Source organism: Amphiura filiformis, chromosome 6 (assembly GCF_039555335.1).
Source record: "Amphiura filiformis chromosome 6, Afil_fr2py, whole genome shotgun sequence".
Lineage (NCBI taxonomy): Eukaryota > Metazoa > Echinodermata > Ophiuroidea > Amphilepidida > Amphiuridae > Amphiura > Amphiura filiformis.
This window is the reverse complement of record NC_092633.1, coordinates 23,938,800-23,954,316: the sequence shown is the minus strand read 5'-3', so window position 1 is coordinate 23,954,316 and position 15,517 is coordinate 23,938,800. Positions and strand designations below refer to the sequence as shown.

Below are 15,517 nucleotides of genomic sequence, written 5' to 3'. Positions count from 1 at the left end.
TCAAAATTATTCCTCATTATGATATCACAAACTCTCACATGTGTATTCAAAATTGATGCTTAAATTTGACCTGAACCAATTGACCTATAACCTGACATACGGTGACCTAATAGCCTTTTCTTCTCCTAACAGCACATTATAATATTATTGACTAATGACTATACATCCATTGTGTAAGTGTTTATATATTTTGCATGCACCACTAGATTTTCTATAGAGAGTATAACAAAGGATTTAATGTATTCTATTCATGTACCCTACTTGAACATGCTGAATAGAATAAATCATGGTTTGTTATGAAACACGCATCTGAGTAACTAGGATACAGTAAACAAAATATATATAGGGCTAAAATGACTTACTACAATTGTTTAAAAGCACTTTTTTTCTTCTTTTTTTCATATTTTTTTTTATTTCACATGATCCGTGCATATATCGCCTAGCTATAAATGAAAAAATATTTATTTAGACCAATCAAACCAATATATGGGTGTAGTACGCCCTTAATGCATGAATAAAAGAATGAATGAAAAGTTGTTTGCAGTACATCATTTTGAATGAAAAGTGCTAGGATGGGATTAGCAGTTCTTCTACTACTTGTGGATTCAAACAGATCAACGCAAGTCAACCTATCTTGTTGGTCACTTCTTCATAGTGGTCATTTGCAAGAAATTTTTAACCAAACATGGTTCGATTACCAGACCTGAATAAGGCTCGCGCTATTGGTCAGCTTGCTGGCATACCTCAGAATCACGGCAACATTTGGATTTTCCTGCAGTATGATCTCCAAGCTAAAAGCCGGGCTAAAAGTCAAGTTTCGTCAGACCGGAGATGTCAAAGACAGACCCATAAGTGGCCATCCAAGAAAAACAACGGCTGCAGAAGACCGGTACGTGAGACTGACAGTACAAGAACCGTTTTTAATGAAACAGTGTGGCATTCCTTATTCATGTTTACTGATGCAAATGGCGCAGACAATGACAGATTTGGCACATTTTGTTTGAGACCTCCTTGTCTTTCAAAGACAGTTACTCAACAATAAAATAAGTTATGGTCACAAATTTGGTGTCATTTTTGACAGGAAAGAACAACGCTTGTATCGATATGATTTAATATGGAAATAGATTTCACTTTTTTCTGATATAAAGCCGTTTTGGTAAGTTTCCAAACTTTTTTTGAGGAGTTTACATAGAAAATGACCGCAGTACTATACTACCAGCAGTAGATATATGAGCACGATTGTTTTCAAACACCCTGGGTTATGCACAAAATGGTATCAATGTAATATAATTGTTCCTTTTGTTGACAAACTTGAAGTGTGAAACCACTAATTCACCCAAAGTGTTCCTTTTACAAAACTTTAGCCTTGATCAAGGCTTCATCCTTACTTTTTCTGTATTCATGCTCTTCATAATCAGAAGTATTGTACTTACATCATATAGGCCTACTGGACTCTCTCAAATTTTTAGTCAGGTCTGATTTTTTTGTGTAGAGCTAGGGAGGAAGTGTGCCTTGTGGTCATTTTGGTCAAACACTACCCCTGCAGTGCACTGTATGCCTGGAGTAAAGTATAAAGATAAGAAAGTCCACTATCTGGCCTCAACAATTCAAATCAGTCACATAAATGATGGTAAATAATTACTTTGAAAGAATAACTTTTAAAACAGAAATTTTTGGAAGATGTGGCAAAGATTTCATGAATTTTACATTCACTAACTATGGACGCCAAAGGACTTGAAGCAAGTCTAACAAAACTTGTGTGATACAAGAATTTGAACCATAAAAACATCTGAAAGTTTAATCATCCTTTATTTCTGGACTTATTTCTGAAATTTTCATAACATGGTATTAAGGCAGCTGTGTACTCTCAGACATGCATGTAGTAAAGTGCCATAACTTTGCAATTATTCACGCAAGACATATAAAAGTATACATTTTTATAAAGGGAAGACATCAATGAATCTCAATATAAATACAGATTTGGTGTAAAAACAACAATTATGAAGAAAATCACAAAAAAGTGAATTTTTGGCAATTTTTGTTCGGTACATCATAACAAAAAAACACACTTTCCAAAAATGTTTATTTTGTTTTTTTCTTAGTCTTGAGGCACCATTCCAAAAACGTTTTTTTTTAGTTTTTGATATTGGCCTTATTTTTTGAGATATTGACCATATAAGGCATCAAAATGAACTTTTAATATTCACAAGCGCCTATTTGCACAAAATGATGCCTAAAATCAGAAATAGACCAAAATATAAAAAAATGAGAAAACCGTTTCTTAAGTCGATCATGCTTTTTATGATGCGCGTAATTGCTTACCTATAGATGCTGTATTTATTGAGTTATCGTGTACCTAAATCATCATTTTACTGAGAAAATGAACATTGAAATAAAGGCCGTTGAAGTTTAAAGTGGTCACATTTTGCACTTTGATCAAAGCTCACAGGAGAATACGCGGCATTTCTCGTTTTTCTACCTTACATTACGTGAACATCGGGTAAATCCACAGCCCCTTAAGAAGTTTGGGCAAAATCTATTCATATCTTGATGTTTAAATCGGGGGAAAGAACTTGAAAAAATTCACATTTTATCAGCTAAAACGGAGCCATTTGACCGCTAGGGTTTTGTAAAATCAGTGCTTCCGTGATGCTTCCATAAGATGCGCCGCATGCAGATAAGCGTTAACGTGTCGCATAAGCGTATCTGTGCGTTAACAAATTACGAGTCTCCAAAGCGTGATGCGTTGTTGCGCGCGTGTACCCCGATGGTACAACAAAGATTTTCTTTCCTTTTAAAGTGCGGAAGCGAGTGAAATAGTGAAATAAAATCCATAAAATCGAGCAGTTAGAGTTAACAAATCTGGATTTTCTTTCCTTGTATTTATAAAAAACATAACAAAGTAAATACATTTCAAAAAAGCTCAATTTCGCGAAAGAAACAATGTCTAGAGTACACAGCCGCGTTAAAGCAGAATACAAAAAATTAGTGAACAGTTAAGTAGAGAAAGTGACACAGGTGTACAACAACCCAAGCACATTATACAATATGCACAAAGTGTTACAGTTCTTGAGATAATGTGACAAAAACATTTTGGAAAGAAATTCATCAGGACCAGCTACACATAAGTGCTTGCATTCAAATTCTGCTAAGTCATACAAAAAATTTATTACAAAAATAAGAAATTAACTCAAAATATGTGATCAAAATTTATAGAGAACTTGTTCAAATTGTACTGTAAAACGTTTCTTAAGGTGAAGTCTCATCATTTCTGAAATTAGTCAATTTGGCTGTAATAAAACATGTGAGAAATCACTTGGTTAGGCTGCCACATGCTTTTAATTTTGATAACTCTAACCATGCATTAAAGTTCAATTGTAAGCAACCAGATAAAAATTGCAATTCAACAGCAGCTTTGGTATATGCTCAAATACTAGTACATTGATTCATGGGCTTATCATGCAGGCAGTATTTTATGGATGGTACATGAAAGAATTATGTTTGTCGAGATGAACATATGACTAACCATGATGTATCTGTGATGTAATAAATTGTTTTCCCATCTTGATGTCAAAGAGCACACATTGACAAGCTTTTTGTTAATCGCTGCAAAGGATGAGCTTTTTGTAAAGCGGCGTTGGTATAAACTGTCCAGATAAATTCTTTTGAAGTCACTGTCAGTGACTGTGGAGAATTTGCATCATGTTATTGATGCCAATGATAGATTAATTTGAATGACCAAAACCAAATGACATCAAATGTCACCAATGAGGATTGGTGTAAATGTGATAAAAAATACAAAGAAAAAAAACCCAACCAACAAACAAACAGGATACAGGATGCACTATAAGACTTCCGGAAGGATTATTAAAGGGATGTTTAAGTTACGCTAGGTTTTTTAATTAAAAAAAAAAATTTCAGCTGTTGTAGGTGTAGGTAGGTGTTTTAGTGACAGTGGGCAGAGTTTTTTTTGCTGCTGTTATAGTTGTTGTTGCTAATTTAGTGAGTGACTTTATTGTCAAAAAAACTTCCAGCCCAATCTGGTAATCCTTATCAAATTGGATCATGTTTTAATATTCAAAGGAACCAAGACTGCTTTTTGAAGATATTCATCAGGACTGATCATGATAAGCTGTTATATGCAATTTCATACAACTAGTCCAAATATTTCCACTTACTTGCAGAAGTTTCGAAAACTGACATTTTCTTTATCGATGCTATTGTTGCAAAAGATGTGACTAAAGTTGTATTGCCTCTTGTCTCTGTTCATTGTTTTTCCCCGCTTAAATGGTGATCGCCTTGAAGTAGACAACAATCACGTTATCAATTGGGAGGAGGTTAGAATCGTTGGCAAAGAGTAGTGATAGATATAAGAGATGGGTTAAGGAGGCGATCACCATTAGAAAGCGGGAAAAACCATGAACAGAGACAAGGGGCAATACAACTTGAGTGAGTCACATCTTTGACGATCTGACAACTGAAGAAAAATCAACTGTCAACTCCGTTGCTAAGCAGCAGAAATCACCAGCTGTACACAGATCGTCACTGCAACAGATAAAGAAACTGTCAGTTTTCAAAATGTCCGCAAGTAAGTGGAAACATTTGAACTAGTTGTATGAAATTACAAATAACAGCCAAGACTGTTGAATTTAAATTCGAAATACTGAGATATTTTACTGGGAATTCAATGATTATAAAACTTTTGATAGTCCTTTCCCATAAGCCGAAAGCTTTTCAATGTAATTCTAGTGTTTAATTAAAATGAAAAGAAAAATATAAGCATCCAATGGATGTTGGCATAAGGCCTAGTTGAAATTAAATTAAAGTTTTTAAATCTTGAGAAATTGTCAAGTGATGATTACCAGTAGCAATGCCTGTCTCGTAATCTGTTTCCAGCTGTAAATATAACTGTTTGCCTGTCTGTTTCGCTGTTGGTATGGCTTTATATCGTTCCTTGCAACTGCCCGAATTAAGTAGGTTTACTGGAATTGGCATAATGTAAATGATGCATTTCTACCATTTCTACCAATATTAGTGTAGATGTGATGTAGGTACAAAACAGTCAGAATCGTAATAAGATGTTCAAAACTTAATATTGCTAACAACACCTTTTTTGATCACAAATAAGTGAATTTGATTACCTGTTTGTGATCAATTTTGTAACATCTAGGATACCACCATTGAACACTGTCATGACTACAGCTGTCCAAATCATGTTCTTGCAGCAGTACACATGTACTGTTCTGGAACCTCCAAAACGTATATTTTCTAGCAGCACCTCTTTTTTCCAGCACTTTTTGAGTATGTGAACATTCATGGGAAAAGCATCAGTTCCATTGTTAAAAAGTGAAAATTGCTAAATTATTGTTTTGCCTGTAATTTTTAAGAACTTCGATACAAAGCCACATTTGTTATGTCTTCCAGAAAGAAGATACTTTTGGATAAAGAAGATACTTTTTAAAGATATCGCTTTCATGCAACTTTGTTGAGTAATTTTGTAGATGTAGATATAGAATACAAGCATCCCAATGTGTTTAGGTAAATACAGATACATTTGTGGATAGTGCCATCACTTTGATGATGTTTAAATCAAATGAAGCTACATGCACAACAGAATTTTAACATCCATGTCATATTGGTCCATTTTCATGTGACACATTTTTGAAGGGGAAATCTCTTAAAAATTTCTTTTGATGTCAAGAATATTCTGGCATTATTAGCTTTAATGTATTGGTGGTTGGTTTGCCAACCTCAGCATATCAATGTCTGTCACAGTTGGCATGCATGCAGCAACCCTGCTTGACACGCAGGCTCTCTCTGGAACAAACAAACATACAAACAAAACCGTAAGAGAAATAAAACTATTCATTACCAGCTAGTCTACCAATTATTTTCATTAAGGCCAATATAAAACCAAACTTCACCTTTATTTATATGGATCAAAATAGTGTGAAATTGCAAATGTTTATGTGCATTTGTCTTCGTTCAGAGTAAGTAAGTGAGACAAGTTCAAACTTTCGCAATATAAGTTGGTACATGCACATTAAATTGTAAATTCTTGCTGCGTACAACCATGGTACAACTAGTCGGTAAAGTATGTTAATGAGCAATTCTGTTGACCATCTAGTCAGTGTAATTTGCTCCACAGGATAATAACACGATACAGCAACATTTTTGCACTCAGATTTCACCATCACTAAATCACTATATAAATTAGCCTGCAGTGTCATTTTCAAATTGCATGCTTCGTACACTGCCAAATACCCAAATGTGCTGCACTGTTTATCTATGAGGATGTTATCATGTTTCGTGTAAATGTATGTGTAAATGACCATTAATCGTTGATAATGATTTGTGATCACAAGACTATTTACGTTATGCGAATATTGTTATCAGTGCTCATATTTTCGTTCATTTTGTAGACTGTTATACGTTAAACCACTTCTAACTAGTAGGCCTACCTGTTTTAAATCCAAGTTTTAAAAAATGAGATATTAGATACAACATATGAATTTCTCCAAGGCAATTTTGTTCAGTGAAATTGTATAGTAAATTCACTGGACATTTATCGATTTTTTCTGACCACCATCTACTGTTCAATACACACAAAGCAATGCAAACAACATTTCTATTGTTCGATACGAAATTCCGCACACACAGCGTTACTGGATCATGAAACAGTTAGAAACTGTGGAACATATTTTTTGTTCTTTCGTCATACACACTTAAAACTACGGGGTCAAAAAATGACCCAAACGGGGTCATTTTTGACCCCAGCATAGTTATCAACTAAACACCATACCACTAACGGGGTCATTTTGACCCCATTGGTCGGGGGCATTGCAATGACTACGTATTTGGGTCAAATAGTAACCCCATTGGGGTCAAAATATTACCACATTTCGGGGTCAAATGAAATGACCCCTTCAAAAGGGTTGCCTTATTGGGTTACTTAATGACCTCATTTCGGGGTCAAATGAAATGACCCATTTGAAAGGGTTGTTTTATAGGGTTACTCAATAACCACATTTAGGGGTTGTTTGGATTTTTTTAGTCGGCCTATGGTCATGCTGGTCCCACCAGGACATAAGTGTGTTTCTGCACAGAGAAAGCATTACATAAACAGCAAACTGCAAAATGCATCTGTATCACTCACACTCACACACACTCACACACAGTCAGTCATCGCCTAGGACAGTTCACGTATTATAAGCTTACATGATATAAGCTTATAACAACTGCAGCCAAGACACCAGCCACGACAGCATGAAATTGGAATGAATCTGCGTGCATAGACAAGGGTCAATGCATCCTTGCAGTCTCACTTTTCAACTAACTTTTCATTTTCCATCATGCAGACAAGCACACACGACAATCCGCTGAGCTGCACAATCAGAACAAATATGGCGCTGATGTGACCACGTGAGCCGATGCACACCGTGTGTGCAAATAGTTCAAATGCAAGTCATTATAAAGTTGACAAATTGGGTAACCGGTCAAAAAATTAGTTTTATTTATTAATCAACAAACATTAATTGCAGCTCATGTTTAAACTCATTTATGAATTGAGATTTTCAAAGCGGAAGATTGAAACTGATATCAATGCGCCGACGGTATCGGCAAAATGACCACTAAGTTTTTGACCACGTTAAATGCGTGGCTAAAATGACCTCGTGAATGTGGTCAAATTAAAACAGTACAACCCCCTTGAAGGGTCAAAACAACCCCAAACGTGGTCAATTCAAAATGACCACGGAAAATATAACCCCGTAGTTTTTAGTGTGTAGCCCCCAATAATTTATTTTTATGACATTTAAAAACAACAGTGAAAACAAACACATTTTCAGCTTTCTGTACATATAATATTGTGTATATATCTACATTAGCAAGGTTATTTTGATCGGAGGAAGCCGAGTCCCGTGGCCAAGTTTGTCACCCATGCAAACGCTATGGAAATTGCTGATATTACGCCGCTTTGTATTGGTTGTTACAATTGACGGTGCTTTATTTTAACCAATTGGAAAGAATTTTATATCAGCATTTGGCTAAGATTGCCAGTAAAATGATGGCGCTTTCGTCCAAAATAAATAATACACTCCGGGAGTATTTATACGCAGAGGAAGCCGGTCACCATGGACCAAAAAACGATCATGCCACAGGAAATTTGGCGAAACTTGGAAACAGAAAAAAAATTAAATGACGCGGCGGATTTTACAAGATATAAATATAAATTTTATACTACAAGATCGGTAACAAACTAAGCTTCAACAAGCCCTTTTCGTCCATGAAAAAATACCTTTCTATTCAAAGAACGGAGTCAAAACCGTGCAAAATTGGCCATTTTTCAAGGTTTTTCAAGCCTTTTCTGACCCGAAAACAAGTCGCGGTGATAATGAAGCTTGAGTGAACAGGACAAATTCATATGACAAAATAAAGGTAATGATTGTTGTAATGACCAAAAACAAATTGTACAAATTATGTAGGTTTACTGGTTAAGTACATGTGAAAATTTAGAAAAGTTTGATAACTCAATAGTGTTCCACAATCATGTTAATGACAAATTACTTGGCATCATATGAAGGAGCTCAATAAACCTTTCATTTGAGTGGTATTGTAAGATTCAAGTATGTTTCTTTAAGGGGGTACTACACCCCTGTGGTAAATTTGTGACTATTTTAGAATATAAATAAAAAAATAATAATACACTGGTAACAAAAGCTATGTATATTATTGGGGCAAGGAATCCAATTACTACACTGACATTTCAGTTACTCAAGACAAGCGGTTCAGTATATATGATAGGAAACGAGGTACATCCTAGCTGTACCTTATTTCTTATCATAAATAACAAACCGCTTGACTTGGGTCACTGAAATTCCAGTGTAGTAATTGGATTCCTTGCCCCTATAACTTTTATTACCACTGTGTTATTAGTTTTTGAGAAAAATGCAAAAATAGGCACAAATTTAACGAGGGGTGTAGTACCCCCTTAATGCTTTTCTGCAAAAAAAAATCCCAATTTTAGTTCAAAATTATAATTTTTTTTCCTGGTAAAAATCCTTATAGTTGGATTTCATATTTTACACCCTAAATTTAGTTGTTCTGTTTAATATTTGTTGGTTTATATTGTTTATAAAGAATGGATGTTCTATTTAAAATGATGTTTCCAACAGATTTTCATCTTTTCATATATATATTTTAAATGCATTTAAGACAGATATTTGTGATGAACATCATTCTGCAGTGCTCCTTGCATCATTCTATATATATTAAATGTGCCCATGTCAAGAAATGAAGAATAAGAAGGACATGCTGATGATTGGTTTTTTTAAAACAATCATCAGCATGTCCTTCTTTAAAAACAGATATGGGTAGTACTATGTTACTTAAAAGTAACATACTAAAAGCCTCACATGGGAAATTTAATTTCTTGAGTTAATCAACTTGCAGAGTCAGCGCAAAATGTAAGGGAATTAAAAAAATAAACATTCTTTGAAAATCTGGCATGTCAATAAAAACATTGCTTCATGATGAAAATGAGAAAGACTTGCCAAGACTGTGAAATGCATTTCACAAATCACCTGTAGGTCAACCTGACTTCTGTTGCAAATTAAGACCTTTTGTTCTTCATGTTCTGTTGAAATTTACCACATAAAAAAGTGTTATTGGTATTAAATACTTACTGGCCTGGCAGTAAATAGACATACTGACTGACATTTAACTCTACTGCCAAAATGCTACTTTGATTTAAGGCTTTCCTGTTGCAGAATTGGAACCCATGTTACATTGTGCATGAAATCTGCTTGCTGTGGTATGGAAAGTATTCCAGTCCTGAGGGCCATTAAATATTGTACTCTCAGTGTCGATGATTTGTTGTTGGCTTGGGAGTTTAAATTACACATGTAGAAAATATTCTAGACCAGAGTTCTTAAAGTCAAGCAAGAGTAGTATTTTATCATTGAATGAAGATGTACTGTATAGCCTAAGTGGTTATTCACCTATACCTATTTTTTTTTTGGGGGGGATTTCTGACAAATAGTGTATGACCCCCCTCCCCCGAGTGGCGTCAAATGAGAGGGAAAACGGTAAAGAACAGAATAAAAATATTTCCACACGGGGAGCCACTTATCATAAGACCTGGTTCAATGTTCATATTTTGGTTCCTTTTCATTTCTCAAAATGCCAAGAAGGTATGACCCCCCTGATTAGTGTCAAATGAAAGAGAAAAAATAAGAAATGTAATAAAAATTATTTCCGCACCGGGGTAACACTCCTCATAATGCCGGGTCAATAGAATATCGTGAATAAAAATAGTTTTTCCACCAGGGGTGGCACTCCTCATCAATATTCCTTTAAAAGATCAGGATCAATATTCATATTTTGAGACTTTTCTGTATTAAATATCCCTAGTTTATACCATGTACATCTGCACATGGGTCTGAACATCGCTATCTACTATAAAATATTATACACTCCCTCATTTTATACAAATGAATGATATTATTAAATATTTTCACCATATTAATCTAATATATTTGTATTCCTTATTGCAGTTATTCCATGAGCAAAGGCAATCAAGCAACAACTCCAAGAAGCCAATCCAAATTCCACAATTTTACTTCCCGTTTGGCAAACCTTTGTCAAAACAAGAAAATGAAACAGTACTACAAAGAATTAAACATGTGTTTAATACACTACCAGAGAACAAAGCTTACAGGAACCAAATGGAAGAAGTGTCAAAGGTAGGAGCTTCTTTTCTTTGTTTGATTTTTGCTTTGCCACCCCTTTACACATTAAAAATATTGGGTGCCTAAATTCCAATCATTCAATTTTCTAATCATGATTTGCTTCAAGCAGCTGTTTTTACAAACTTTTTCGAGCATTATGTTTAAAAAGTGCTCCAAAATTGTGTGCTAAAAATTGCTTATTCACCCACCTTCGACCTTCCACATATTTCACTGGATTACTTTGCTGGGGCAGTGAAGCCATCCTCGCAAAGTAAATCAGGCAGACGATGTAGAAGCATCCTTGTAAAAAGGCGATGAACAACGGTGAAACATGATCAAATCCCTAAATAAACCACAAATCACAAGTTCTTAATTGCAAAAACAATTGTTGAACACTTATACAGCAACTTTACTAAAAGTATTCTCAAAAAGGTTTGGCTCTCATACACATGCGCATAAGTATCTGAAACAGGCCTCGAAATAAGCCAGAATTTCTGAGGGCCATTTGGGCCCTTGATCTTAAATGTTTGAGGGCCCTCACAAATTTTTGTGGGCCCAAGTGGGCCATTGGTTTTAACCTATGAACCCCACAAAAAAGTGAGAAAAATTGCCACAAATTTTTGTGGGCCATTTGGGCCCGCCGGATGTGTCTTTTGCGGGCCCATCCTGAGCATACAGCTCTATATGCGCTGGGCCATTTTTACATGTTTTTTTTAGTTATAAAAAAAGTGGCAGCGGTATCAGCAAAAAACAAGAAAAAGTGGGCTACAAACATGTTAATGAAGAATAAAAAATACTGCATATCATTTCGCTTGTCTTTCTTCAGAAAAAGTGCATTGCACATATTATTTTGCAAAATGTTTGAGAGACGAACTTTTTTTCCACTTATGCCTCATACACAAAATTAATGCATCAAATGAAGGTATTTACTTCATCTTTTCAACCATGTTTGTAAATAAAGTAATATACCTGAAATCATAACAAATTAAATGTTTTCAACAATTTATCTTATGAATATGCAAGAGTTATGAAGTTTTGAAACTTCAATTTGAAAATATCTGCAGTGTTTTGTATAATAGTGGTTATTTTAATCATGATTATATTGTTATATATTCGTATATTGCAGGCATGTAAATGTCCCAAGTATTGGAGAATACCTCTATTCTTGGCTGCAGATGGTGAACATTCAGGTTACGTTACTGCAGATATGTTTATTACTATGTGGAACAAGTAAGTAGCACCGCTAGGTCCATTTCAAATCAGCTTTGTTACATTATAACTTACTAGAGCGATAACCGCACCATAGCTGAACCATGTGGCTTCGGCAGTATAGGCTACATGTATTGTGGTAGGCCTATACCACTGTCACCCGGTGTCTGTAATGGACATAATCTTGAAATGCTACAAAGGTATGACCGCCCGAGTGGTGTTAATTAAAAAGGACTGTCATTAATTGCCGTTTCAATATACCTTGATCGTGGAAAGCTGGCATTTTGAAAACTTGACTTTGACCTCTGTATGACCCCCTTAATGACCTTAAATGAATTTTAAAATATTTAAAACATGTTAAGAATGTCATAAGGATCATTGCATTTAAATTTCAGCTCAATTGAAGCACTGACTTTTGACCCCTTTATGAATCTGAAAATGTTTTTAAAATGTTTAGAATGTCATAAAGATCTTTGCATATAAATTTCAGCTCAATTGGAGCATTTTGAAAAACTTGACCCTTGACTCCTTTATGACCCCTTAGTGACCTTAAATGAATTTTAAAATATTTTCAACATGTTTAGAATGTCATAAGGATCATTGCATTTAAATTTCAGCTCAATCGGAGCATTTTGGAAAACTTGACCCTTGACCCCTTTATGACCCCTTAAATGAATCTGAAAATGTTTTTAAAATGTTTAGAATGTCATAAAGATCTTTGCATATAAATTTCAGCTCAATTGGAGCATTTTGAAAAACTTGACCCTTGACTCCTTTATGACCCCTTAATGACCTTAAATGAATTTTAAAATATTTTTTGAATGTTTAGAATGTCATAAGGATCATTGCATTTAAATTTCAGCTCAATTGAAGCATTTTGACAAACTTGACCTTTGACCCCTTTATGACCCCTTAATGACCTTAAATAAATTTTTAAATGTTTTAAACATGTTTAGAATGTCATAAGGATCATTGCATTTAAATTTAAGCTCAATTGGAACATTTTCAGTTAAAATGACCTTTTTTGACCCATGTGACCCCTAGATGACCTCTGACGTTTGGAAATATTTTTATTATATTCTTTACATTTTTCTCTTTCATATGACACCACTTGGGGGGTCATACCTTCGTGGCATTTAGAGATATGTCCATTTTAGACCAAATGGTTAGTCAGTTAGTAAGCTAGTAAGTAAGCTAGCTAGTAAGTAAGCTAGTAACATTCACTAATATAGGCTGATACCATTTCATGGTTCAGCAATAATTACATTTTACAAGTATTACCCTGCTCAGATGTACTTTAACACCACAGCATGAGATCCGAGAGCCGATGGATATTAAGGGGGTACTACACCCCTGGCCAATTGTGTGCCTATTTTTGCATTTTTCTCAAAAATTATAGCGCATTGGTGACAAGTAAGATATGTATATTATAGGGGCAAGGACTACAACTACTGCACTGAAAATTCAGCATTTCAAGGCAAGCAGTTATTGATTTATTGATCAAATATTGGTTTTCCCTCATTTTTGACTGTAACTCCACAACTGTTGTCTGTGCTGAAATAAAAATTTCCAGTGCAGTAGCTGTAGTCCTTGCCCCTATAATATACATATCTTACTTGTCACCAATGCGCTTATAATTTTTGAGAAAAATGCAAAAATATGCATAAAATTTGGCAGGGGTATAGTACCCCCTTAACTTTGTGTTCCAGTGGTAAAATTGCAAAATTACATGCCCGACTGGCTGAGAGTAATCTGGATCAATATTACAGATTCCAGAAAATACAGAACTAATTTTTATTGTATCAATATTATCCTATGAGAAATTCACTGACCATCCAGGATTTACTAAACGAATGTCCCAGGTTCAAATCCTGGATGGTCAGTGGATTTTTTCACTGGCTATCATTTATGTATGTGGAACCTTGTGTAAAAACATATTTAATTGTTCACATATTTTAACTTTATTTCTCCAACTTAAATATTTTCCTGTTTTGCCAAATAAATCAGCTCAATTGTAATCATTTTAGTTGAACCTAACTACCAATAAAAGCTAAATATTTTAATATTTGACCAATTTTGGGAAGTAAGGACCAAAAGCATAAATTTCTATGGTGTTTTTTTAATAATGTGACAATGATGCCTAAAAACTTGTACAGTGTAAGTTAATATTTTACTAGTAAGTCCTCCTGGGCGTTAATTATGTAGAATATGGTATATGGTCATTTTCACGGTAAAGGGTGTAACTTTGGATTTTTAACATTTTAATCCGTAGTGTTCTAATAAAGCCACAGAATTCCATAATTTTTGGCCACATAAGTCATCTAGTTAGCAGCTACCTTGGGTAGCATAATCAGCTTTGGGAGTTACTGCGTTCAGTTTTAGCAGGCTTAAATGTACTTAATATTGCCATTTTGAAAAACTATAAAAACAGTAACATTTTTGTAAAACCCTGTGTTTTCTTCAGTTAGTTCATGGATAATTTTTCTTATCCTGAAAGTACAGTCATATGTTCAGTAAACACTGCCACATTAGATTTAATTGTGAACGGCCCTGTATTTTTGAGAACCGACTTCGATATTTATCGCTTCGAGGCTTCATTTTCCGTTAACAATTGTTAACAAACTTTGTGGGTGTAGCTTTGGTTCATAATTCTTGGTTATTTCTTCACTTCTTCTTGATTCATAACAGTTGTTATCTTAACTTGAAATGGGTAACAAAAATTAGCCGATTTGCAAGCTTTTAAAATTTTATATAAATCTTGACTTCAAATAGCCGTTTTTCCGTTAACTTTTTGAAGCCTCGAAACAAACTGTTCAGCAAGCTTGTGCAAATATAAATAAAAGAGCTCATCCAATCTATTTATTAAAATGTAGCAAACTAGATCCTCAAGTCACATGTTTTTAAATCGTGGAGATATATATCACCGTTTGAAAATGGGACCCAATACAAACTTTCCGTTAACAATTGAAGCCTCCGAAACAAATGAAGCCTCCGAAACAACAGTAAACTTAATTATCATCTATGCATATCTAAATTGGTGTGTTTCATACTGATATCTGCATTGTAATTATTACTTGATATGTGCAGAATGTCATAAATTAAAAAAAAAAAAATTGACATTATGGTTAATGTTTGAAAAATATACTGATACCTTAAAAAGCCTGTTTCGGAGGCTTCACATGCAAAAAACACCATACTTAACAAATGGGTGAAAAAAATTAATGTGTGATAAATCTACAATATCTGCCGCATAGAATCATTGATTCAATACACACAAGAAAATAACAGCTTAGATGATCCCAACACTGTTGTTTTCAAAAAACTACTTCTGCAATGTTTAACAATTGTTAACATGAAGCCTCGAAACAAAAAAATGACTTGCTGTGATAATTTAATTTTGTCACAACTGAAATTCAATACTTAGAAGCAAAGCATGAAAATTGGTAATTGTGATATTTTTACCTATTTTTTTATGTCAACTTGTAGTAGTTAGCTAAATATTTTACTTTTATGATCACCTGTGTTGTTAACTGAAGCCTCCGAAACACAAATCGCTTGAATTGCCAATTCTAAAAAATAAC

The 15,517-nt window shown here is 34.4% G+C and overlaps 1 protein-coding gene across 2 annotated transcripts in view; it reads left to right on the top strand.

The window, feature by feature from the left end:
* LOC140155172 (serine/threonine-protein phosphatase 2A regulatory subunit B'' subunit beta-like) overlaps nucleotides 1–15,517 on the top strand; it is a 91,470-nt gene that overhangs the window by 26,496 nt on the left and 49,457 nt on the right. For both annotated transcript variants that reach the window (XM_072177902.1, XM_072177903.1), the window contains 2 exons: nucleotides 10,554–10,742; nucleotides 11,854–11,957. In XM_072177902.1, the coding sequence (XP_072034003.1) occupies nucleotides 10,554–10,742; nucleotides 11,854–11,957 (293 nt within the window). The remainder of the gene's footprint in view (nucleotides 1–10,553; nucleotides 10,743–11,853; nucleotides 11,958–15,517) is intronic.